Raw genomic sequence first — 27,054 nt, forward strand, 5'->3', positions numbered from 1 at the left:
GAATTTTTAGATTAATAATTAAATTTAATTTAATTCATAGATTTAATACAATTCATAGATTCAATGATATACAAGCATTTTGCTTAGACTAAGTGATTTTCTTTTAGAAGAATGTCCCCTTAAATCTATGAATTTGTACAAATTGAGACTGTTTCTATTTTAGAATTTTATTTATTACCAATCTCTGCTGGTATCTACAGGTCAAAGATTATTGTCTCAGCAGGATAATATTTAATCAATCAGTAATGAAACAGAACATTCACAAGAACTTTGAAAATAAACCAACAATCCAGTTACTAAGACAGAAATAATTTGTTAATGTTAATACTTTAGTTCTCAATTAAAAATACAGGTGACTCTGGCTCTTTTACATAAGGATAAAAATGTATCATGACTTCCGTGTAATCAATTTTAGGAGTATCAGTTTAGAAATACCCCTTCAAAACAACATTTTATAATTTCTTTGTTGATCTGTGTCATTTATTTCTGGTAGACTAAACCATGCCTAATATAGTTGGGTTCTAAAAGTAGCTCAAAAAGTACCTTCAGATAGATAAATAACCACCTTAACATTTATAATTTTAAAAATACTGTGAGCCTTCTCTTTTTGGAACTTGGTCACACTATACCCCAGAAGAAAATGCCCCCTTAAAAACATTCTGAAATGTTCTAGAAGTATGTATTCTGTTTGTGGAACTAAGCTTCGTTATGGAAACAAAATCTATGTGAAAGGCAGTTTCACTCTTAATCCTAATACCTTGACTTTATAGACAGAGGGTGACTATGCCTACTTGACAACAAACAAAAACAAAGAAACTGGATGACATAATCTCAGTTTTTCCAATGAATTAATCATCTTCTCATTTTAAACAAAAATACTTGATATTAACTGATGCACTTAACACACCTTCAAGTAAGCCAATGGTTATGGATATGCAGTGCAATTAGGATAAATCTGCCAAAAATAGGCAGTCAGCTGACTGGAACACTCAGCCTATAGCCTTCACAAGTGAGAAAAATTATTTGAAGACCTGACTTGCTGGGTATATAAACAGGTTACTTCAAACATCAGCTGTAACACAGTGAGTATATAATACTGGATCCGTTCACACCTGTTGACCGATTCCTTGAAAACAGCTAATTGTGAAAAGAACTTGGTATCTGCCTTGATTCAGGGATATCATAGATACACATCGGCCTCCTTCAAAATCTGTATTTCCAATTTCAGCACACAGGTTATAAAAAGAAGTGCTTCTACTTTTCAGAAAAACTGGACTACGAAGGGATGAGTTTAGTTATTTAAAGGCAAACAATGCCTTTCAGTGGAGTTTACTGGGAACAGTATCAGACCTCAAATCTTAAAATTATTATAATTTCTCCCTAATGTAATTTAGTACACTGTTAAAGTGAATATCTGAAATTTCATAATTTTCTAAACCTTCAAAATTGTTCTACATCTTAAAAACCTATAGATGAGACAAAATCAACTTTATGTAATCATTTGCTAGTTAGAATATAGACTCTTCCCTTTTTTTTTTTTTAAAAGATGTCCCTATTCTTTTCCCTTTAAAATCAGGGATTTTACAGGGATCAGGAATGGTCTTCAGGATTAGGAATGGTATTTTTTAAAACAATAGTAAAATGTGCAATGTCTGTTAAATATTTATGTATAATTCTCATTCATGTTGTCAACAAGACTGAAAACTAGCTGGTAATTTACTCACTTATATGACAGTGTAAATGCAACAACTGAGAGGAATAAGAGGAGGTGCCCTTACAGTGCTTAAGAAACCAAGCTGAAAACGGACTCGTTCAGGCTAAAGATGGAAGAACTTTATGGGAGACTTTACATCTGCAGTCATTCATTTCCTAGGACTCTGCCATGCCTGTGTCATCCATCAGAAGATAATTTTAAGCTCTAATTCCTTTTGGGAGTGAGCCTAGTAAAAGGGAACCTGCAGAGCCTAAGCAAAGTGAGGAAGTTCTGGCAAATGGAAAATGCATGGTTTTTATAAATGCTCAAAACTGCTCACCCTGCATCTTGGGCTTCATGGGCTCGAAGTATAGATAACAAGTTATTGTGCTGTAAGAATTCACATACAGCCGGGTAACTGCCAGAGACAAAAAGAAAAGAGAAGCATCTGTTATGAAATCATCAGGAGTAGCACAATTATCTCTAACATCCAGATCTGTGTGACTGGATCAAAGATAATCAAACATACATCATTCATGAAACAAGCCTCTCAACTCTAAGGCCAAGTTCACAAGGCCTTGTGGCAGAAAAAGAATCTACAGCTGTACTTTTTACGTAATCAGAAAGGGGTTGAAGTGTGTGAACTGGGGGAAAAAAACGTAAGTCATCATATAACAACATTAGGAAAGTGTCCACTCTCAGAAAAATCAATTTTTACAAGTCTACATTTAAAGACAAAATGAACAGAGCAGAACTATAACAAGATAATGAATTTAAAATATAATTCTCAATTTTCTCAAATATTGCACCATTTGTGCGTATGTGTGCATGTATGTGTATACAACAAAGATGACTGAGTTTGGAGGCAGAAGAGAATACATATGCTCTCTTCTACCTCCTAACTATTTTTGTTTCTGTATCATATTGAACTATATTTTAGACCTTGAATTAAATCTCCCAGATTTAAGACTCCTCCCATATGGTGGGAAATCATGTTATTGCTTTATCTAACATTATGGGTACAATAAGATGATTATATCATTCAAAACCTAAACAAAATTATGGATGTTCACAAGGCCTGAAAATGTGTCCTTTAAATGTGATCAGCAGAACTTTATCTTGACTTATCTAACTTGACTAAATAAAACATCCAATATACAATTAAGTTTGTCTTTTAAGAGTCTCAAACTCAAATAACTTCATTATCAATGAAATTCAAATCATAAATTAAACTTGAAAAACATTTTACAGTCATTATGTCTCTGCTCTAAGGACTTTTAATGAAACAAATGCATATTATAAAAAGAATTTTTTTTTTTCTTTGAGATGGAGTCTCACTCTGTCACCTAGGCTGGAGTACAGTGGTGCCAACTCGGCTCACTGCAAGCTCCACCTCCCGGGTTCATGCCAGTCTCCTGTCTCAGCCTCCCGAGTAACTGGGACTAGAGGCGCCCGCCACAATGCCCGGATCATTTTTGTATTTTTAGTAGAGACGGGGTTTCACCATGTTAGCCAGGATGGTCTTGATCTCCTGACCTTGTGATCCACCCGCCTCGGCCTCCCAAAGTGCTGGGATTACAGACGTGAGCCACTGAGCCCGGCCAAAAATAAATTTTGACAATGCAAATCAAGGTACAGAAAACCAATACTCAAACTGCAAATATTCACTAGAACTTAAACTATATACCATTGAAAACATTTATCAATTATAAAAATAGCACTGCGGCAGGGCGCGGTGGCTCAAGCCTGTAATCCCAGTACTTTGGGAGGCCAAGACGGCTAACCCGGTGAAACCCCGTCTCTACTAAAAAATACAAAAAACTAGCCAGGCGAGGTGGCGGGCGCCTGTAGTCCCGGCTACTCGGGAGGCTGAGGTAGGAGAATGGCCTAAACCTGGGAGGCGGAGCTTGCAGTGAGCTGAGATCCCACCACTGCACTCCAGCCTGGGTGACAGAGTGAGGCTTCCTCTCAAAAAAAAAAAAAAAGAAAAAAAAAAATAGCACTGCAGGGAAACATTCTAGTAGTATATGTTATTCAAATAATTTATTATAATTATTATAAAAGAAAATATAGTTTCTATGTTACACATTTTGTACAAATTCCCTGACCAACAAGAAAAAATTATTAAGATAACAGACAGTTGGCTGGGCACAGTGGCTCAAGCCTGTAATCCCAGCACTTTGGGAGGCTGAGGCGGGTGGATCACCTGAGGTCAGGAGTTCGAGACTAGCCTGGCCAGTGTGATGAAACTCTGTCTCTACTAAAAATACAAAAAACTAGCCAGGCCTAGGGGTGGGTGCCTATAATCCCGACTACTCGGGAAGCTGAGGCAGGAGAATCACTTGAACCCAGGAGGTAGAGGCTGCAGTGAGTTGAGATCACGTCATTGCACTCCAGCCTGGGTGACAAGAGCAAAAAAAAAAAAAAAAAGAAAAAAAGATAACATACAGTTATAGAGATACTGACAATAAAAAAGTTTCACTTCTTTGGCAAAAAGGGATCTGAAACTGAAAACAGTCTCTGTTCATGTGCCCATGTGTAGTGTGTTTTGCAAGAGAAAGGGAGAAAAAGAGGAGATAACCATGGGACCTCCATTTCCTAGTTGTCCCCAGTCAATTCAATAAATAAAACACCTAACTGATGAACATGAGTGTATTTTAGAAACTGGAGAGGATGGCCCAGTCTCTTCATGGAAACATGCCCATCTGGTACCCAGAATCAGGTGTTGACCAACATGTGTCTTCAAAGGCTTCTGTTCTGCTGAAAGAAAAAGTGAATATACGACCTTTCCAGATAAGTGTGTGACAGAGAAAAAAAAAAAAAAAAACAAAGAAAAAAACCACTTTACTTTCAGAGATACTGGTTGGTCTTTCAAAAACAGCAGATTTGTTTGGGATATATTAGCTATAAAAGGCCCAGCCAAAGGGGCACAGAATAGGTTCTCAATAAATGTTCCTTCCCTATCTTTTTTCTTTTTTGAGGCCTTCACTTAAATTTCTTGTGCTTTCGCAAAGCTTCTGTATAGAAGTATGTTGTCTTGTTACCACTCTCAGACAGTGGTTTCCTGACTAAGTCTGTCACTTTTTTGCCCTTGGCAAATGACTTGGTTGCTCTTTCTTATTGCCCTTTTGGAACAACTTACACTATTCTTTTCTTTTTTTTTTTTTTTGAGTCGGAGTCTCGCTCTGTCACCCAGGCTAGGGTGCAGTGGCCAGATCTCAGCTCACTGCAAGCTCCGCCTCCCGGGTTTAGGCCATTCTCCTGCCTCAGCCTCCCGAGTAGCTGGGACTATAGGCGCCCGCCACCTCGCCTGGCTAGTTTTTTGTATTTTTTAGTAGAGACGGGGTTTCATCGTGTTAGCCAGGATGGTCTTGATCTCCTGACCTCGTGATCCGCCCGTCTCGGCCTCCCAAAGTGCTGGGATTACAGGCTTGAGCCACCACGCCCAGCCAACTTACACTATTCTTAAGAAAGAATGATTTTAAAATATTTTCTTCACACTAAGTTTGATACCCTTATGTGTTTAAGCTAAGTTTTTCCCCATGAAAATATATACCTGATTTTTAATGGAAATCTGAAAAAAAAAAAAATCCAACTAATCAAGTGCCAATTTGCTAGGTTAACAGCATTAAGTGAGGAGTATTTGCATTATTTACTTGGAGGGAATTCATTTTGAAGAAAAACTTTAGACATTTTCAAAACCTATGCCATCATATACTTGGCTTTTCAAAGAAATACCGACATTTTCCTCATAAACCTAGAAAATACTTGACTATCATCTATATTCCCACTGTTGCTGAACTACCTACCTAGGATATACAGAAGTTTCCAATAGTATTAGAAAAGAGAAACAGAAACTCTGTTACACTTTTATGCTTTTTAATGGAAATGATCATAAACCACAAAATGTTCAAGCTGAAAAGCACTGCATACACACACACACACACACACACACACACACACATATACAGAGAGAGAGAGCGCAAGAGAGAAAGAATGGCAGGAAAGGCATATTGCTAACAGTTAAACACCCCAGAGAGATGAAAAATCACTTATTCCCCAGTAATTTATCAGAGACCCAGAGATGATTGTTCCATTTGTTAGAAGACAGTATTAGCTACAGGGAGGGGTGGTATAAGTTCAAGGCATGGTTTCTGTCCTAGGGGTATTTATTTTCTATATAGGAACATAAAGCATTATAAAAATATTTTTAAAAAACTACTGTATTATAAAACACATCGAAGATAAAATGGTAGAAGTTTTACAGAGACATTATAAAGCAAGCAAGAAAGCATCTGAAATTAATCAGAAAAATCTTTTTGAAAAATATCTATCTTTTGTTATATATTAAAAAGAATGATGTATGCAGATTGGTAGATAGAAAAGGGGTTAGAATTCTGCCCGGAAAAGGGGAGGGACCATCGGAAGCTGAGTGAACATGAACAAAGGTAAGGAAGGTAGAAAAGAAAAAATGTAATAAATGCTAGAAAAATTGGCTTGGCAGTAGAGCAAATAGTTACTATTAGATTAATTCTGTTTATTCTCTTGTATTTGTTTCTATATCATATTGAACTATATTTTCAACCTTGAATTTAATCTCTCAGATGTAACACTCTTTAGCCATGACATAGCTAGTGGGCATTATTAAAATGTTTTTTTTTCCTAATGTTTTTATGCCTTTATAGATACTTTTCCTGTGCAGTTTTTCCTCCTGGAAAGGCCTATTCTTCTGCCAAGTCTTAGTTATCACCTGTGAAGCATTCACTTCAAGGTTATCTCACCTAAGGTGTACACAATTGCTGTATCCACTGTGTTCCTATAATATATGTATCTAATTATATCACTTATCATGTTGTAGTGTAAATTATGTTTATACTTCTGTGCTCCAGCAATAGTGAATGCCTTAGGAGAGGAACGCTGCTTTTTCATCTGCATTTTCATATCTTAAACGCTTAGCTGCAATCTGTCAGCTTACTGGAGCTTATGCTCAATTGCTGAAGTAGCCTCAATAGGGGCAGTCAAGCAGGTGAGGGATGCAAAAGGTTTCTTTCCTTCCTCCCTCAGTGCTTTCGCGAAGCAGAGGCAGGCAGCCTGCAATGCCCTGCCAATACACAGGGAGGAAGCCACAATTTCTTTGGTGTCCTTATCCTCTTCCAGATCCAGTAGTAGGGAAGACCCTGCCCAACTGTTCAACTACCCGTCTGTCTCTTGGGGCCTGGGAATGGGTATTTAGTCCCAGGGTGTCCTGGGGCTACCTGGATGCTGTCAGACCTACTTTTTCCTAGGACTTGCTGTGTTTCTTTTTTGCCCCAGGGTTCTTGATCTAATTTCATTTTTTCCCAATGGGGATCAAGTCCTAAGGGGCCAACTCTTCCTGCCAGAACTTTTCCACAATTTAAGTTCGGAAGTGGCGAGCAATTTTTATTTAAGGCAAACTTTTTAGTGAAGTAAAACATCTATGCAGAAAACGGCAAAAATCAACTTGATGACCTTTCACAAAGTCAACACCCTTAGCTGCACTCCGATCAAGACACAGAACATTACTGAACCCTAGAAACTCCTCATGTCTCTCTTACTGTCACCTCCTCTCTACGGGGGACTGCTATCCTGGCCTATAGCATAACAGATTCGTTTTCTCTGATGTTGAACTCATATTTTAAAGGAATCATACAGTATATACGGGTCACTATCTGACTTCTTTCACTCGTCATTATACTTGGGATCTTCAACCATGTTGTTATGTGCAGTTTTGGTTAGCTCATTCTCATCTGTTGTATTTAGTTGTATAAATATATTAAAATATATTATTCATTCTACTAAATGGATATCTGAGTTTTCATTTCTTGGCTGTTATGATTAATCTTGCACATGTCTTTTGATGCATTTATAGACACATTTCTAAAGGATATAAAATAGGAGTAGAATAGCTTGGTAATATGAATGTTCAGTTTTAACAGACAATGAAGCAGCTAATGTAATTTGGGAGTAGAGGTGAAGTAAGATCAGGTGACCTTCTCTGCAGAATTCCCAGTGTTGCTTCCCATCATACTCTCATGATGCTGCTTTCCCCGCCTGCAAAAATCTTCCCCAGTGACTCTGGTTGGATACGTTCTACTAATCCTTTAAAACTCAGGCTGGTTAATGCCTTCATCATGAATAGTCCCTTGAACTAATCCATTCCCTTCTGGGGTTAGGACTTCCAACACACTCACTCAGATTGTCTCTGTCTCTCTCTCCCACTACCCCTCAACCCGTGTGTGTGTGTGTGTGTGTGTGTGTGTGTGAGAGAGAGAGAGAGATAGCCTGCACATTTATAATGGCGGCACTATTCACTTTGCATTTCACTTGTCTGTTTCTGCTTCGTGGTCCCTGCTGCTAGACTGTCATTTTCTTGAAGGCAGGGACTCAGCATCTATAAAACTCAGTAGAGAGAATATACTACAGTAAACGCTCAGCTAATGTGTGCTAAATAATTGAATGAGTGGAAAAATTCTCAGAAAAGATACCCATGAATGGACCAGTATGAATTGGGCAGAGGAGAGAGGGAGGATACTAACGAACCTGGAAGCAGAGAGCTCAGGTGTGATTTCAATAGACTAAAAATAAAGGTCTTGAACCCACAGTGGGAAAGAGGAAAGGCAGCATGGTTAGGATGCTTGTGCTATTATAAAGATGTGATGACTGGTGGTGATTTTCCAAAAAAAAAGCAAAGACACCTGTTGGTCTGCATGGCTGGGAGAATGAACAGTAAACAAAAAACAAACAAAAAACAGGAGGAATTTTCAGTGGGGATTAAGCAAGTGGGAAAGTAAATAAGCCCTTTCAGGCAAGGTGAGTTTAGGTTAAGGTGAAAATGGAATCCCTAGATAAGAAGTTCCAGCAGACAACTAGTCATACAGGAATTGAGCTCAGGAAAGATAAAGAGATGAAGGGGGCTAGACACAGATTCAGGAATTGGCCATAGAGTTTATAGTTTACAGTGAATCTAGGGAATTGGGTGTAGGTGAGGTTCCTAGAGGAAAGTGTGAAGAAAAAAATGTCAAAAGCATGAGGAAGACCAAAAAAAGAGGCATCAGGAAGAGGCAGGGATCACCCTGGTAAGTCAGAGGAGAATCAGGATAAACGTAAACAAGGAGGAACCAGAGGATTTCAAGACGGAAGGGGCTGATAAGAGTGTGAACCACTGCAGAGAAGCTGGGCGGTGTGAGAAGAGAAGGCTGCTGATTTGTGATTAAGGAACCAGTAGTGATTTGAGTGAGTTGCCACCTGCAGCTTCCAAAACACTTCAAAATCACTGTCAAGATACCCCTAAAATTTCAGAGTTTAGAAGAGCTTTAGGACATCTAATTTAACTCACTTATTTTGAAGCAAGGTAAACCCAGGATACAAAGCTTATATGATTCATCCAAGGCAGAAATACAGATTAATAACCTAAACGCCAAATCCAGCTGCCAGTTTTCATTGGTCTACATGAAATGAAAATTTGTCATGATCCTCACTAATCTCCAGAATCTAACATTTGGCCTGCTCCAAGTATCTCAATTATCTGCCTGAACATTATAGGTATTATTTGAGTGTGCAAACTCTGGTCTAAGAGTCTAAAGATAATGGTAGCATTGGGGCAAAATCATAGTTCTTATGGATTCTTTCCTCTCTGTCACATTGCCTACCTAATATAACTCAGGAATAGTGTGAAATTCCGACTGATACATTTTTCTGCATAACTTTATTTAAATAATGGCCCAGAACACATGTTAGATAGTGGATAGGGTGACATAGCAGAGTAAACATGCAAACTACACATAAAAATCTTAAATAAAACTGAGAGTAGTAAATCAAAATACCTGCCAATAACTCAAACTGGTAATTGCCACTAAGGTTCTCTACCTATTTCATGGCTTGCTTGTGCCCATCTAGATCCACTTTATAAATCATAATCCCAGAGGATGCCTTCTACTTTCAAGATGGCACTGAAGACAAAAGGACCAAAAAGCCGTAGGAGAATGAGAGACATTTTTCTCCTCTTTAGATAAAACATAATCCAGACTGCTTTGACATTAGTTAGTCTATATAATGGCCACAGATTTAGATATTCAGCTATTTACATAATCTGTACTTGCCATGGCTAAAAATCATTATTTATTAGGAATGCTTAATGAGACAAGTGAAATAATCATAATGTTGAAAACAAAAGTGAAAATGTTTAATTCTCTAATTATCCTCTATTATTAAAGATGGTAGACTTTATTCTAAATATATTCTCTATATTTATTTTATAAATATATAGACACATATGTACAACATAACATTATATAAGTTCAGTATGGGATTCTGCTTAGAATATGATTTGAACAGCTGACACAAAAACTAATAGAATACTATACTATTATTAATGTAACAGGACTTAATATCAAAATCAAGAGTTTGAATTTTGTTTGATACTATGTTAATGAAGTATAACTCAGTGATATCAAATAGGTAATTTAAACATCTAGGGTATAATCAGAAAGTTAACACTAGCTTTGGAAAACTGAACACATAACTTTGATGTACTTTAACAATGCCAACTTTTCACTATAAGTTTAAACATCTTTAATAAAAGATTACTCCCAAATTAATTACTGAAAATAAATTTTAGTCTTTTCAGAAATATTATACCATGTGTCTTCAATTCAGCCAAAATGGACTCATTAAACCAAATTTCCAAAATATAGAAGTGAATCATAAATTTTTTAAATAAATATACTTAGAACAAACCTCTCTTTAATATTCATATAAAGAAAACTATACTTTGAAAGACGCTTTATAGTGCATAAGATTTTCTATTCATGAACTTTAATTTCTCAATCATATCAACAGATAAAAACCTTTTTTTCCCCCATGAGAAAAACTTAGTATATGGAACAAAATGTCCTACTACTAAATAGGCATCTGATCAACCTTCTATAGAAGGATATTTGCTTACTTGAGAGACAGACGATACACGGCTGGATGTATTTTACAGAATTCTTCCAGGCTTGCCATTAGCTTAGCTGCCAGGGCTGGAATTGAGCATTAACTTCAGGGAACATCAGGTTAGGGGTTTTTTCTGTTTTTGTTTTTGTTTTTTTTGTTGTTGTTGTTTTTGTTTTTTTCTGAGACGGAGTCTCGCCCTGTCGCCCAGGCTGGAGTGCAGTGGTACAATCTTGGCTCACTGCAAGCTCCGCCTCCCGGGTTCACGCCATTCTCCTGCCTCAGCCTCCCAAGAAGCTAGGACTACAGGCGCCCGCCACCACGCCCTGCTCTGTTTTTTAAATTTTTAGTAGAGACGGGGTTTCACTACTGAGATCATCCTGTTAGGATGGTCTCGATTTCCTGAACTCGTGATCTGCCCGCCTCGGCCTCCCAAAGTGCTGGGATTACAGGCGTGAGCCATCCTGCCCGCCCCCAGGTTAGGGTTTTAAGTATCTAATAAGAAGAAGAAGAAAAAAAAGAAGAAGAGGAACAAGAACAAGAAGAAGAAAAAGAAGAGGAGGAGGAGGGAGGAGAAGAAGAGGAAGAAGTATTCTAAAATTTAAAATTCTCAACTTCTTCATAACCTCTTTTCTCTTTCACTCTTGCAACGTTCACATAAGCTGTATGTATAATGATAAGAGACCTCAGTGAAACAAGATGATCAGATCCGGGAGGATAAAACTGACGTGACACATCAGAAAGACAGTGAGGTCATGCAGCAACCTAATTGTGTTGCAGATTCCTTTCTGAAGTGTTATAAAATGTCATGTAATGGGTAAATCCCTAGTGATTTGTAAATGTAAAAATTATTATAAAAATATTTTCTACTTGGTTTGTCAAAGTCCTAAAGATAAATATACTATGGCTCCTATATACTGTAAAGCTGCTCATTTTAATTTATCCAGGAAGGCTGATAAACAAATGTAACAATGAATTAAATATGATTCAATTAATCAATGTAAAGTTGTTTTTCTGATTCAAGTTATAGAAACTGGTAAAACTTTTAAATGTGATTACATAATTGAATTTTAAAAAATCAAGGCTGGTGTTAGATTTTTTGGTACAGTGATTTGTTTTGTTTTGTTTTGTTTTTTAACACTTTAAGTTCTGGAGTACATTTGCAGAATGTGCAAGTTTGTTACATAGGTATACATGTCCCCTGGTTGTTTGCTGCACTCATCAACCAATCATCTACATTAGATATTTTTTTCCTAATGCTATCCCTTCCCCAGTTCCCTGCCCCATGACACGCCCTGGTGTATGATGTTCCCTCCCTGTGCCCATATGTTCTCCTTGTTCAACTCCCACTTATGAGAACATGTGGTGTTTGGTTTTCTGTTCTTATGTTAGTTTGCTGCATTGGGGCAAAATCAGAGTTCTTATGGATCCAGCTTCACCCATATCCCTGCAAAGGACATGAACACATCCTTTTTTATGGCTGCATAGTATTCCATGGTGTATATGTGCCACATTTTCTTTATCCAGTCTATCGCTGATGGGAATTTGGGTTGGTTCCAAGTCTTTGCTATTGTAAATAGTGCTGCAATAAATATACATGTACATGTGTCTTTATAGTAGAATGATATATAATCCTTCGGGTATATACCCAGTTATGAGATTGCTGGGTCAAATGGTATTTCTGATTCTAGATCCTTGAGGAATTGCCACACTGTCTTGCACAATGGCTGAAATAATTTACACTCCCACAAACAGTGTAAAAGCGTTCCTATTTCTCCACATCCTCTCCAGCATCTGTTGTTTCCTGACTTTTTAATGATCACCATTCTAACTGACATGAGATGGTATCTCATTGTGGTTTTGATTTGCATTTCTTTAATGACCAGGGATGATGAGCATTTTTTCATTGTTTGTTGGCCACATAAATGTCTTCTTTTGAGAAAGAAACTACCACACTAATTAGTAAGTGACCATCAACATCAAGGCAACATCCTCCACTAGCAAAAAGATTATGACTAGCTGAAGGCTCTGATGATCATCAGCATTGTTTAGCAATGAAGTATTTTCTGATTAAGGTAGGTAGATTTTTTTTTTTTTTAAGATACAATGCTATTGTACACTTAATAGACTACAGTATAGTGTAAACACAACTTCTATATGCACTGGGAAACCAAAAAAATAATGACTTGCTTTATTGCAATATTTGCTTTATTGTGGTGGTCTAGAATCAAATCCTTAACATCCCCAATGTACACCTGTATATGTATACATATATATATTTCCCATTTATTTGTTCACTTATTTATTTATGTTTTCATTTTATAAATGCTAGTGAGCCTTCCATTTCTATTAAAGAAGTTATACAAACATTATAAATAAATCGAAAAATCCTAGCATTATGATGCAAACGTGTTCCAGATAGCAAGCTCTCTATTCTCACCTGTAGAAGTACGAACACCCCCTGACTGTGTTGTGAGTGAAATGTTCCTGAGTCTTCTCATTTCCAAAATCTTCCAGGGGGTCTGACCACAGGATATCACACATAGGTCCATATGCAGGTGGTTCTTTGAATCGGTCTAACTAAGAAAAATAGAAGACAGAGAGCAAAATACTAATCTTTGGAATCTCAGAATTCTGACAATATAAGAAACAAGCACTATGCAGAACCCATCCTCTTATCACCAGCTACAGTTCAGAGTGAAATGTCCTCTACCTCTCTCTCTTCCTGTCCTTCTTCCTACTCGTTTTCCTATCCTTCATCTCTCTCTCCAATTTTCTTTCCAGCTTCCTTCTGATGAGATCATTTAGTATCCATCTTCGTCTAACCCTTTACCTCCCTCTTGACTCTATTATCTCTAGATTTAGCAGTTTCTCGTTTCTCCTATTCTACATTTTGTCCTTCTCTCCTTACTTACTTTATCCAAGTGTTTTTGTCACTACCAGTTATTATAACTCCACCTCTGTTTCATTTATTGAGAAAAGGCTTTTACTTTTTTGGGGGAAATTCCTATTACTGCCTCTATTAAACTATGATTTAGAAGTTTGGATGGGAAACAACTAGTTTTCATGCTTATGTTATATATACTTTTTATATTTAAGAACATGATTTTGAGAAAAGATGGCTTTTACTTTAAAAGTAGCCACTTGCTATATGATATTTTGGATATTACTTCATTATGGGCTATCTAGGTTTCTAATGATAAACTACAAGCCTACTGTAGTGGATCTTAGTGTGTACAAATATGAGTAATAATAAGCAGTAAAATAAACTCAACTTTAGCTGGTCTTCAGTTCACAGTTCTAAGCTTTATAATTTTACCTGAAGCCTTCATATGAAATCCATTTTCCAGCTATACATGTTTAGTGAAGTCACATTTCAATTTTAAAAGGTGCATTTAGAAGGCATATTAGAAATATAATCACTCAAAATAACATATCATGATCAATTTTAAACACTTCATCCTGATTAAACTGCAATTAAAGGATCTTTGGCGAATCAGCAGATATTATAAAGCTTCTTGAATAAAAGCATACAATAGCTATGAAAATCTATTAAGAATTGATATTCTTCATATTAATATTTTAAAACAATCCAATAAAGACAAGTGAACATATTTTGCTGACAACTAATCAAATTGTCTATTTTTTTTTTTTCTGGGACATACAAGATGTAAGTAATGGTTTTTCTGCACACTACTTTTTATTAGTATCTACAGAGAATGAGGCAATATTTTACATTTTCAACACCCAATGAAAAACTTCAGTAAAACAAGACTCTATATTTCAACCATTATGTTAGCCCAAAATATTCATTGCAAACTTAAGTTTAAGAGATTTAAACAATTTATGCTTTTGGAACAATAGATTTAAGAAAAATAAAACTTGTGTCTAAAAATATAGAACTTCTTTCTAAAAAACAAGAACTTATTAAGGGTAGGACAGTAGAGGAGGTAGAAAGTTTCTGATTAATATGAATCCCCAACTAAAGGTTTGGAAAGCTACCAGAATATAACATTTATTCTGGAAAAAGTATACAGTGCACTAAAAAAGTTAATACCATTGACAGGAAAAATAAACAAAAAAAACTTGGATTGATATATGGCAAGATAAAAACCTAAAAATCATTTTCTGGCCATGTGCAGAGCTTAATGATATGTATGAAAATTGAATATAATATTTAAAATATCCAAGGAAGTAAGTCCTAGGGATATTAGGTGATATTTTTTTAAAAATCTACTTAATTTAGGATGTGAAGTTTATTTTTTTTTTAAAAAAGTCCATCAGATTACAGAAGAATGAGCTGATTACATTCATACATAAAGAAACAATTTTTTTTTTTTTTTTGAGATGGAGTCTCCCTCTGTCACCCAGGCTTGAGTCCAGTGGCATGATCTCTGCTCACTGCAACCTCCACCTTCCAGGTTCAAGAACGTCTCCTGCCTCAGTTTCCTGAGTAGCTGGGATTACAGGCATGAGCAACCATGCCCAGCTAATTTTTGTATTTTTAGTAGAGATGGGGTTTCAACATGTTGGTCAAGCTGATCTTGAACTCCTGACCTCATGATCCACTCGCCTCGGCCTCCCAAAGTGCTGGGATTACAGGCATGAGGCACTGCGCCTGGCCCAGAAAGAAACAATTTTATACTGAACCAGCATCATATCTCTACTGTACTTCAAAGACAGAGCAAAGACCAATGCTCTATGCTCTATAGAAGTGTGAAAGTGTCTTACAAAAATGGACACAAAGACACAGAGCAGGAAATAAGGTGTATTTAAAATTAAAAGCACGCATTTTCTTTCCAACAGGAAAATATATACATTATTTTTATACTTGAACACTTGAACCTCAATGACAGCAAGAACTTGGAGGTTTTATTTTACCTAAAAATAGTTTTTCTCTAAAAACTAATGAACTCTAAAAGAATATTGAGTTCATGGTAATAGAGACTCATGGTATGTAAATACATTCATAATTTACTAAAGTATTTCCTCAAAACTATGAGTTTCATGAACAAAAGTATTAAAGAAACACTACAAATGAGAGCTATATGAAAATGGTTATTCATTTTATAGTAGAGGTTTACAACCTTTTTGCTGGTGATTGTGTCTTAAACAAAATAGTCCAATAGCACTATCCTTTCTATTTACTCTCTACAGTACAAAACTCTATTCAGTTCTGTTCAAATAATGAAAACACTATTTTGAGCAAAGTTTTCACTAATTCCCTTTTTAAAGAGGACACTTAGGAAGTTTCTCATCTTTCATCCGAGGCCATGAAATCTGATCAAGGCAAGAGAATAAAACATAAATGCATGCCTTTCATGCCCATCATTTGCTAACAGAAACTACTACACTTATTTGTAATTTGACCTTTTTCATTTTCCAAACCTATTTCAGTAAGTGGTTATCAGGTTAATATGATACATGGATACGTGAATAGATAAAATATTTGCTTTACTTCTCCACCGAACACAATGGGAAAATACTGTTTACTAATTTAATAGTTTATGGCAGCTGATAGAATTAACTTGTAAATGTTGTTCAGCATATAGACTTCTCAGACTTAGCAATCAAGTTTCCAAACTCAGAAGAAATGGAAAAAAACAATTAAATGGGAATCAATCAAACAAGTGACACCAAGGGAGTCTTTGTATGAATGGCCCGAATGATAAGCAAGATCTAGAATTTGAACTGTGCCCACAGTTATTCTTAAGTGAACCTAAACTTAAGAAATAAATTCTGTACACATTGAGATTAGTGCATCACTTATTTGAAGCCAAAGGCTACCTATAATATATTAGGCTTAAATATATACTGAGTAGCATGTATCTTTAGAACAAATCTCAGCAAAATTCCAAACTTTACAGTTCAAATACAGTAATTTAGAACAATGTGACCAATTTATTCTTGCTAAAATTACTGGTGAGAATAATAATAAAAAGGTAGAATTATTTCCACCCCTCTATTCTATGGGATAAGTACATGCATATTTTCTTAGGTCTCTAAAAGTAGAGGAAAGAAGATAAATATAGTTTTCAACTGTTTATAATTCCTCCAGAAAAAGTTTGATTTAGATTTCCTAGACAGAAAGCTTAATGGTCGGCACAAATTTTCAATAACATGTTATAAATATTAATGTGAAGAAATGATCATACTTTAAAATAATTCCAAGTAATATTATTTTAAAATGAGCTAAGAAAACATTTACATCGCTTTCTCTCTTTGGCCCAATTTTGGCACCAAGAAAAATACACTGAGATTTTTTATCACTCTCTATTTTTTCCCTTACATCATTGCAATCATCAGAGTTAGAAACATAACCAAAGAAATAAAAGATTGTCTACTGTACTACACAAAATTATCCCATGTTATTAGATTTATTTAAGAAAGAGACATAATCCACTTCCACATTCAATGTAACTCATCTTTTTGCTGATTTAAAAAACTGTTAATAGCCAATGCGAAACTGGAGTACTTCTTAAAAACTTCCTACAAATACTTCTTAAAAAGTACAGTTTTTCACCTATCCACTCAATAAAATTAATAGAATATTATCATTGTCCTTGTTAGACTGCCACTTAAAAAGTTTCAAGTTGTAACAAATACTAGATTTTTTAAAAACCATAAAATGAACACAGTTTAATATTTTCCCAAGGGCAAAGCAACATTTCTAGTATAATACATCATGACTATACAATGGTTTGTTTGAAAAAAGCCAAATGGAAATGATAAGGCATATTTTTTTAGAGGTCAAATATTTTATATTTCCAGAGACACATGTCAGATGGTAAGACCAACTCTGAGGTTGAAGAGATAAAAACTCTTCCAAGTATAAATATATCTTCTTTTCTAGATAAAAATTTAACACAAAGGAGAGATTCATGACCACTTTAAATCATTTTAACTCAAAAGGATAAAGTTAGGGATAAAGACAGGATAATTAATGTCTTCTATTTATTACTGTAGCGCACAAAATGATTAGACTGGGAAAATAACAAAACTTACTTTTCTGATATCATCTAAGGTGTTAATCTCTGGAGACAAGCCACCATGTACACACAGGAACTGCTGGTTCATCAGGGCAGCCAAGGGAAGGCAGTCAAAGGCATCCATACAGGCATCATATACGCGTTCTGAATACTTTATTTTACCTTTTAGAAGTGATAAAAAAAAAATACTTATGATTTATAAGCACGATAATTTCACTTACATAGTTTCGGTTTTTTAAGAAGTTTTCTTGCCAGGACCATATTATTAACATAAAGGCACATACTGCGAAATTCCAAAATATAATTAAGATGTTTTGAAAGTAACATATTAATCTTTTATATCTAGCATTTCCTGTTTTTGTCATTCATTCATATTTTATAATTTTCATAACTTTTTGTATAGCAAGATAATTTTTATACACATTCTGGCTATTTATATGCAGATGTCTCACCAAAAAAATGTAACTGAACAACTGGAAGACCAATAGAAAAGCAGCCATAAAGCTGCTTGATATTCCTTAATGATTTTGTAGAAAAGCAGATGGCAAGACATTTTCTAAAGCTGCTTCTATCTCACTGCACATTGCTTTTCCCATGACTTATATCTAATGTTTGAAGAGGATAAGTCTTTATGCTCCACTGAATATAGGACTAAATGAAAGAGAAAAATATTGATATGTATAGAGAGATTCCCTGCTCTTCCATTTAATTGTATTTATATATAAAACAAAAATGTAAGATTTTATACCTTTGTAAGATTCAGCGAATAGTAAGAAAAACTGTAAGGGAGAAAAAGAAATTGAAAAAAGCACTCCACACTCCTACTGTCTATGTCTAAAGAATGACATCATCTTCAGTTTTATAAGATTCACTAGAAGCTAGTATTTATTTATTGGGTCCAAAACAGAGGCATAGCTTGAATTTGCCCTCCATTTGCGTTTCTTGAGTAATGCGAGATTAATGGGTAGAATTAGTGTTCCAAACAGTAGTATCCCTAAATCATTTGTTTCTTAGGATAAATTATATCCAATTTTAATTCAAATTTTTCAATCACTTTATAAAGAAGTTCTAATTTAAAAAGAAATTCTGAATTCTCATAAATGTCCATGGTTAGAAAGAAATATAGGATAAGATCAAAAAGTGTCACTTTAAGTTTTTGACTTTTAGGCAATGGATTATATTGTATGTATCTTAGTATTGATTAAAATTACTGTTTAGCGTATATAGTATTAAAGAAAAGAGACTGAAGTATACTTACATTCTTGTTTAAATGTGAAATACTCTGTTAGATGTCTACATTCATGATTTCCACGGAGTAAAAACAGTGTTTTGGGGTAAAGAATTTTCAAGGCCCACAAATACAGCACACACTGGGAAAAGTAAAAATCATATGAAAATAAATATTTTTCCTTAATACCTATGTATTTCATTGCTCACATATCATAAAGACATGAATAAAATGTATTACAATGACCAAAAGTCCCCCAAAAGGCTGGACATTGGTAGAGAAGATACTGACAATCAAACAGGAAACATTACTTTGGTTAAAAGCCAGGTCCATCTACACCTAAAACATACATACACGCACTGAAGATCATATACCACAAGAAAACAATAGATTACATATAGTCAACAGAAGGAGAATTATGTGGCCTGAGGAGATCGGGAGTAAAAAAAACAAAACAAAAAAAAAAAATGGAAGAGGAAGAAACTTAACTAAAATATACTAGAAATAAAAATATGCTGGTGTAAAAGGATGAGAAGAAATACTGGTATATGTAGTGAGATTCCCTGACCACCTTCAGTTTAATCAAATATATACATAAATCAAAAACTTAAGATTTATATACCAAAGACACTGACAGAAAAGACAAGATGTTGGGAGAGAAGAAGGCAGGGAGCTAGAGATGAGGAAAAGTAATAGAAAATAGAGATGCAGTTCAAGTTAGGCTGAGCTTGTCAGTGCTTTGCCTCCTCATTTGGTCGTACTTTATCTTTTCAATCCTTCCATTTCTGTTACCTGATTTTTTAAAATAATTAGCTTTATAAAGAGAAGTCACTTTATTTTACTTATTAATCATTAATCATATTGTACCAAAAGCTATGGGATACACTTCATATACCTTAAGACTCTCAACTTAATTACTTGGGCATTGCAGTCTGTAAAAATGATGGTCAATTATGCATTCACCAAGTTGGGAATACATCTACATTTGACACAGTCTTCCTGGAATGAGCATTAAGTTAACTGAAATACTCAAGTATTAACATCAGTAATTTCTTATCATCAACTGACATTTGTTAAGAATCCATAGGCAACAGAAAACCATGCTTTGAAAAGCAAGTATGCTCTTTTATCCTCATAAAACCTGTATTCCCAAAGTGAAGCTAAGAAGATATAAAAACTACAAAAATATTGAGACAAGTCTAATTCTGGTTACTAAAATCTGAAACTAAAATCAATGAGATTTATACATTAATAATTGGCTTTCCAATACAGTAGATATCCTGGATAATATCTATAGGGAAAAGCTGCTGACAATTTATTTGTAGTACTACTTGTAAAGAGCAATCATCTCCCTTAGTTTATATGATAATTTATGAAATGAGTGAGAACTAATTATGTTTGACTACACAGCCCAAGTTTTGGAGAAAATACTAATTATCAGAACAAATGTTTGTATTTTGTTGTTCAAGCAAGATATTATCTCTATGTAATTATGATTGAAGTAAACAAAATAATAGGTTGACATTAAATTATATATGTTACTTTAATTAAGTTTCTAATTACCACTTTCTGATTATAGTTATTAGCTACAGTTCACGTGACTAATGATATTAATATGTCTGAAAAGTTGACCAAATGGCCTGTACAAGCGATCCTTAAAGCATCATGATCTGTTGATGTATGTAAAGTTTCCTGTTACCTCAGTGAGCAGTCCGGTAGCTTAATGAGTCTCTGCTACGGATTGGGTTTTATAGCTGTACTACGTGTTTCAATAAAAAGAGTTTGTATTACTCAAGCTTGTCTCACATTTCAGAGAAGATATTCATAAACTATTATTAATATCAATGGGAGGAATGTCTCCAATGTAAAATGTCTAAGGCTGTACCTTAATCTGAAAGTTATATATGTAGTTTTCCAAATTAGTCATTAATTTAGGATGTCTAGTTTGGAATATGAATGGATATGAAAACTCCTTTAAAAATATATTTGCATGTTGAAATTGCTATTTTGAATATATTTTATTTATATGCTGGGGGAGATAATACATGTTTTAAAGGCATGTAGGCTACTTTTTTTAAAGTTTTTTTTTTTCTTTAAGAAAAGTATAATATATCCAGTGAAATGTCCATAACTCAAATCACAGGTTAATTAATTTTTACACAAATCCCATGAAACCACTACCCAGATCCAGTTACATTTCAGCATTCAGAAGGCTCCTTTCAGCCTCCTCCTAGTCAATACTCTTTTGGAAATGTCATTATAATTCTGACTTCTTTAGATTAGTTTTGCCCGTAACAATTTGTTTTAAGGCAAAGCTCTACCTCTCCAATTAAAATCTAAACTGCAACTTTTTAACCCCACTCAAATACCACTACAGGAATCACATTCTAGGACCCACATTTTCTTTTTCTGCTATCGGTTGAGACCTTTTTCTGATATTAGCATGTGGCTTTATCCCTTCCAGTCTTAATTGCCATAGTTCTCTCATAACTGAAACCTCAAAGCGGGATATATAAATGCACGATGCTAAATATTTCTATCCTACATATTTATACCTTTTAAATGATGCAACATACATTTAATATCCCTGATTATTTAATGCATGTAAAGCACCTAGTATATGATAGGAGTTGAGGAAATACTAGTTCCTTTTCTGTAAATGAAGAAGGAAAGAAAGGAGGGAGGGAGGCAGAGGAAGGAAGGAAGGAAGGAAGGGGGGGAGGGAGGGAGGGGAGAGAAACAAGGAGAGAGAAAGAGAAATAGAAGGCCGAGAGAGCAAGAGAGCGAGAGAGAATATAACTCAATTTCTAAATTCTTGGCTCAAAACACCCTAAAAATAAGTCTTCTTTTCACATTTTATTTCCTTCTCCCCTGTGACAAGAATAAAATATCTTCCCAAACATTGACTAAAACCACAAATGCAGCCAATATGGAAGAAGTGGCATGGTAAATGAAAGGGCAAGGGTGGACTGGAGGTGGCGCCCTGCCAGCCTTCTCCCTCAACATCTGGTGGGAGAGAGCTGCCAAGTACAACACTGTCTTCCCTACAACTATTTTACCATCTAAAGCTCTAACATTCTGGAGAACTGAAGATCTTCAGCAAATCATAACCTGATAGTTTTTTTAAAAAGGGAAGTCTCTTGTAAAAAAATCACAATCAATGAAAGCAGCGAAATACAATCAGTTAATTGTTTATTTTTGTCTATGTGGTATCAGATGGCTAATTTGAATCAAATTTTCAGTGAATTAATTGGTTAAGGTAGAAACAAAGGGCTGTGTCACACTGGCCTTTTCTGCATGGTGAGATGTAAATGAGGTGCGCTAATCACTTCAACTGGACCCCTATTGTCTTTCTATTCTGACTCTTAATTAAACAAATATTTGCACTTTAAGGTTAGTTTAGGTTACTCAATATGAAAGACTGAGCATCCTCTAGTTTTGAAATTAATTTTTTGCCACAGACATAGCTTTCTCCTGTTTAATTTTCTCCTATCTTCCCCAATGAAGCAGCACTAAGAATATAATTTTCTTCGTTAGTTTAATTGGTTCACTGATAATAACAGTGCAATGATTTACTTTGTAATTTATGCTTTTAATGATAAGTAGTCTTGAAAATTGCATAGAGAAGTACAGAAGGATGTAAAAGAGGAAGCAAGGAAGTAAAAAAGAAAATGGACAGCTTTAGGTATATATTAATCAGCTCTTTAACTACTCGTGCTATGAAACATTCCAATCAAAAGTGCTGCCTCTCAATCATTGGACAATTAAGTGAAGAATCTGCATCAGTTGGGAAAAGATCCAAATGCCTGAAATGTCAAATGTAGCTCCTCTGAGACATCACTTGCCTGGTCTGACAGGTACGTAGATAGGCAGCAGTGGAAGAGCAATGCACTATAAAGACAACTGGCTACAGGGAGACAGCCAGGCAATTTCTTCCTCAAGTCTGTGGCATTACTCTGTCGCCTAACATCTCTTGTGGTGCCACTTGCTTGTTATTCTCAGGCAGAAGCATGGAACATTGTATGGTTTACTGTGGTTCATTCTGGTCTACGAATTCACAGCTAATAAACACAACTCTTCACACTTAAACCTGCTTGAGGCCTGGAGTTGAGATCTGGATCTAAGTTGAGAAGCCAGCTCACTTCTAAGCTCAAAGCAGTGTAGTGCAAAACGGCTAGAAAGGGAGTTTGAGGAAGTGAATAGAAGGAAACAGCTGTGCGTGCCTATTTGCAATGCTAAGTTTTTCCTTGTGTTCTCAGAAAAACTACTCAGCATAGACTTATATATACACATATGCTTGATCAAAGAGATTAGGTAGTATAACGCAATCATCGGAAAGAGCAGTATTTGGTGTAAGACAAATTATTACTCAAAACAAAACCACCTCTTTCATCACTACTCAAAAGCTTGCTTGTCTTATTTGGGCTAACTTTGTGGGAAACGATTTCTAATTTTGGCAAAAGGAGAAGACTGGGGTGGGGGTAATGCATAAAATGAGCTCTATGTACTGCCCAGAGCACATTACCTAGTGCTTATAAATATACCCAGCAGAGACTGTTTGAAATCTGAAATTACCCTTCAAAGCTGACTCGGTAAAAATTAAACTGAAGTGCTCCCCTTTGCCCAGAGGATAGCCAAAGGAGAATACCTGCAGTGGAGCCCTGAATTATTGAGATGAATTGAGATCCTTTTGAAGTCTGTTAGGATAATACACACTGGAAAACTGAGCTCTTATTTTAGGATTTTTCTTAAACCAACAGTATCATACTCACAGAAAACATTTTATATTTAATGCTTTGATCTTCAGATTATATAGACAGGGAGAAGGCTGTGTGTACATGTTTGTACAAGCATGGGTGAATATAATAGTGTGTACCAGTTTCTGCATTACTGTTTTTTTTTTTTTTGGTGGTGCTTTGTGGTACATGTAATGAATATACTATGGCAAAGGCCTGAAGTTAATGGAAGAACACAGGCTTTGAGTCTCAGCACTGCCATTTACCACGTGTGACCCCCGAGCCTCAGTTTCTGCACTCATAAAAGAAACATATTTACATGTTCCTTCCAAAGCTGTCAGGAATAAATGAGGTCATTTAAACCATGAAACAATAGCATTTACAACATGCTAACAATGTCAGTTTCTTTAATCCACAATAAAAAATCCTTAAAGTATTTTCAATAGGTACATTTTATAAAAATGTCCATGCTGTTTTACATACAATATCAATGAGCCATTCCAAAGCCCCTGAAAGGTCACAGTCTAATTAAAATGGAACATTTTACATACAAGCCATTTTGTCATTTTTGTATGTATGTGGAAAGTCCCTGGGTTGTAGTCTCAGACTCTTGAAGTTTAATTAAAGAGCTGTTTTTGAAGATGAGGACTCCAATACATGCAACTTAGAACTTTTAAATGCCCCATAATTCCTACACTTGATATGTCACCAACATCCAGTTTGATCCTTTGTTTGAATTTCAAAACGAACACACTAAACAAAACATAGCAAATTTCATAGTTCAAATATCTAGATTAATTGTAGACTTTAAAAAAATCTGCTGAGGAACAAATTAGTGATTATTGCTACCTGATATCTTTTTTTTCTTTTTTAGATGGAGTCTTGCTGTGTCGCCAGGCTGGAGTGCAATGGCGCGATATTGGCTCACTGCAACCTCTACCTCCTGGGTTCAAGCAGTACTCCTGCCTCAGCCTTCTGAGTAGCTGGGGCTACAGGCGCACGCCACCACGCCCAGCTAACTTTTGTATTTTTAGTAGAGATGGGGTTTCACCATGTTGTCCAGGATGGTCTGGATCTCTTGACCTCGTGATCTGCCTGCCTGAGCCTCCCAAAGTGCTGGAATTACAGGTGTGAGCTACCAGGCCCGGCAACATCTTTACTTAAAAAAAAAAAAAAAAAATTCTAAAATGCTCTAATTAAAAAAAGTATAGAAAATTTCAGGTGGTTTGAGGACAGAGATTCAGAAGCCTGCACTCTTCAAGTAAAAAAAAAAAAAAAAAAAAAAAAAAACGAAAAAAAACAAACAAAAAAAGGTAAATAAAGAACAATAAGATTAAAGAATATTATCCAAAGATGGAGTTGATGGGACAAAGAAGGAAAGTCCAACTATGCCAACTGTTACTCAAGCCACACATGATGTAGTACCATATTAAAAAATTAATAAGCAAGTGTTGTTACCTTTGATTACCTTTAGAAAGACAGGAAGTCGTGAAAAATCACAAATGTTACAATAAAAAAAAAATTCCAACGTAGCACAACATCATTTGACTGACAAAAATAATCACTCCAACATGATAGTCTCGGGATTTCCTCACTCAGAATGCAAGCTTCAAAGAAAGTAGAATGCCTATTTCATTCATCCTCAAAAACTTTATTATGAGTGCTACAAATGTTAAATGAATAAGATGAATTTAAGAATTACTAAAACAATTTTTAAAATGTTCACTTGGATTCTACATAATCCAGGCCAGATTACAGGCTTACACACTTTGCAATTTGAGCACTTTGAGAGGTCAGGGTGGGAGAACTAATGGAGCTCAGGAGATGGAGACCAGCCTGGGCAACTTAGTAACACCCTGTCTCTACAAAAAATAAAAATTAACTGGGCATGGTGGTGTATGCCTGTGGTCCCAGCTACTTGGGAGGCTGAGGCGGGAGGATCACTTGAGACAGGGAGATTGAAGCTGCAGTGAGCTGTGACTGTACCACTGCAGACTGAAGCTACAGTGAGCTATGACTGTGTCACTGCAATGTAGCCTGGGTGACAGAGGGAGACTCTCTCTCATTAAAAAAAAAAAAGAAAGAAAGAAAGAAAAAAAAAAAAAAACAACCATTCTATATAACCCTAATTCAAGGAGAAGAACAGAAATCCTTGTGCTTCCATTGCTGTTTATTGCCTACCACAGTCTTCCTTAAACCTGGCCACATACGGAATCTTATGGCCATATCAGTAAATTGTGGCTCATGGGATACAAGTTGAAGGAATTGGGCCACTTCTGGGAAACATCCTTAAACAGGGTATGTGTATACCCTTCTCGTTCTCCCTTTCCTCTTTGTTAAGTATTATGCGGAGAAATGATGGTTGAAGCTGATGTACCCAACTTGGGTCACTAGGTTGTCTTTGGAACAAGGCCACGAAAATCAGAGCAAGAAAGCAGATGGAGCCTAGGCCCTATCACCACGCTGTGCCACACCAGTGTTGGCTTGCTGTCTATGGGCTTTTCACACAGAAAAACTTCTATCTTGTCCAAACCACCATTATGTAGGGGTTTTGTTTTGTTGTTGTTAATCCTGGCAGATATCAGTCCTAATGTGATATAAGGGTCTTACAAAATTAGTACTCCATTGCTTTTCCACCAGTTAAGCTAGGCAAGCTGGCCCCAAGAACAAAAATACAACGTTAGCAGAGTTCACTAATTTCTTCCTCTGTACGTTCGCTCACTTTAATTTCCTTCCAAGCTAAATCTCACTTGTTCTTTGATTCAGTCTTCCCCAAACATGTGTGCTCTCAATATTCTCTCTCTTTTCTCTAATCCAATCACACTTATTATTTTGTATCTCCTTTATCACAAGGTTTTAATCATCCATTTAAATAACTGAACCCTGGATAATCACCTATTCCAGGCTTCTGATTCTATACAGATTTTTATGGTTCTGTTTTGCAACGGAGATTTAGGTTTCCAGAGAGCAAGAATGTATGTTACATTTCTTTAAACTCCTCGCAGTCCTATTCATAGTGCATATACATTTTATATACTTGTTTATCAAATGGAGGAAATACCAAGAATTTATCTTGTCTTTTGAGATTTATATACCATCACCACTTCTTCTTCCCTCATCATCACCAGGAATAATTAAGAAATCTGTCATCTTTAAATGCAGATGGGATTATTATGTTGGTGGAAATACATATATGTCTATATAAACTTTCTGTGTCTGCGTGCAGTCAGTGACTAAAGGTGAATTAAATAACTGAAAAATAAAACTGATACAATTTTATAAACAAAAGCTGTTTAAGGATGACATGTTTTTCAACATTATACATCCCTTTAGTAAATAAAACACGGTAATAAAAATTTGGAAACATAGAATATTTTTCTATGATTATTATGAATATATGATGTTGGTGTGAGATTATAATGTTGATTTCTCTCTAATTAAGAGTAATCATTTTCC

At 35.5% G+C, this 27,054-nt stretch overlaps 1 protein-coding gene across 4 annotated transcripts in view; it reads right to left on the bottom strand.

The window, feature by feature from the left end:
* Positions 1 to 27,054, bottom strand: part of PPP3CA (protein phosphatase 3 catalytic subunit alpha) — a 330,349-nt gene that overhangs the window by 58,460 nt on the left and 244,835 nt on the right. For all 4 annotated transcript variants that reach the window (XM_073017515.1, XM_007999395.3, XM_007999394.3 and 1 more), the window contains exons 4-7: positions 18,893 to 19,004; positions 17,651 to 17,796; positions 13,086 to 13,225; positions 2,034 to 2,111 (exon numbers count right to left, since the gene is read on the bottom strand). In XM_073017515.1, the coding sequence (XP_072873616.1) occupies positions 2,034 to 2,111; positions 13,086 to 13,225; positions 17,651 to 17,796; positions 18,893 to 19,004 (476 nt within the window). The remainder of the gene's footprint in view (positions 1 to 2,033; positions 2,112 to 13,085; positions 13,226 to 17,650; positions 17,797 to 18,892; positions 19,005 to 27,054) is intronic.

This window comes from Chlorocebus sabaeus, chromosome 7 (assembly GCF_047675955.1).
Source record: "Chlorocebus sabaeus isolate Y175 chromosome 7, mChlSab1.0.hap1, whole genome shotgun sequence".
In the NCBI taxonomy this organism is placed as follows: Eukaryota; Metazoa; Chordata; class Mammalia; order Primates; family Cercopithecidae; genus Chlorocebus; species Chlorocebus sabaeus.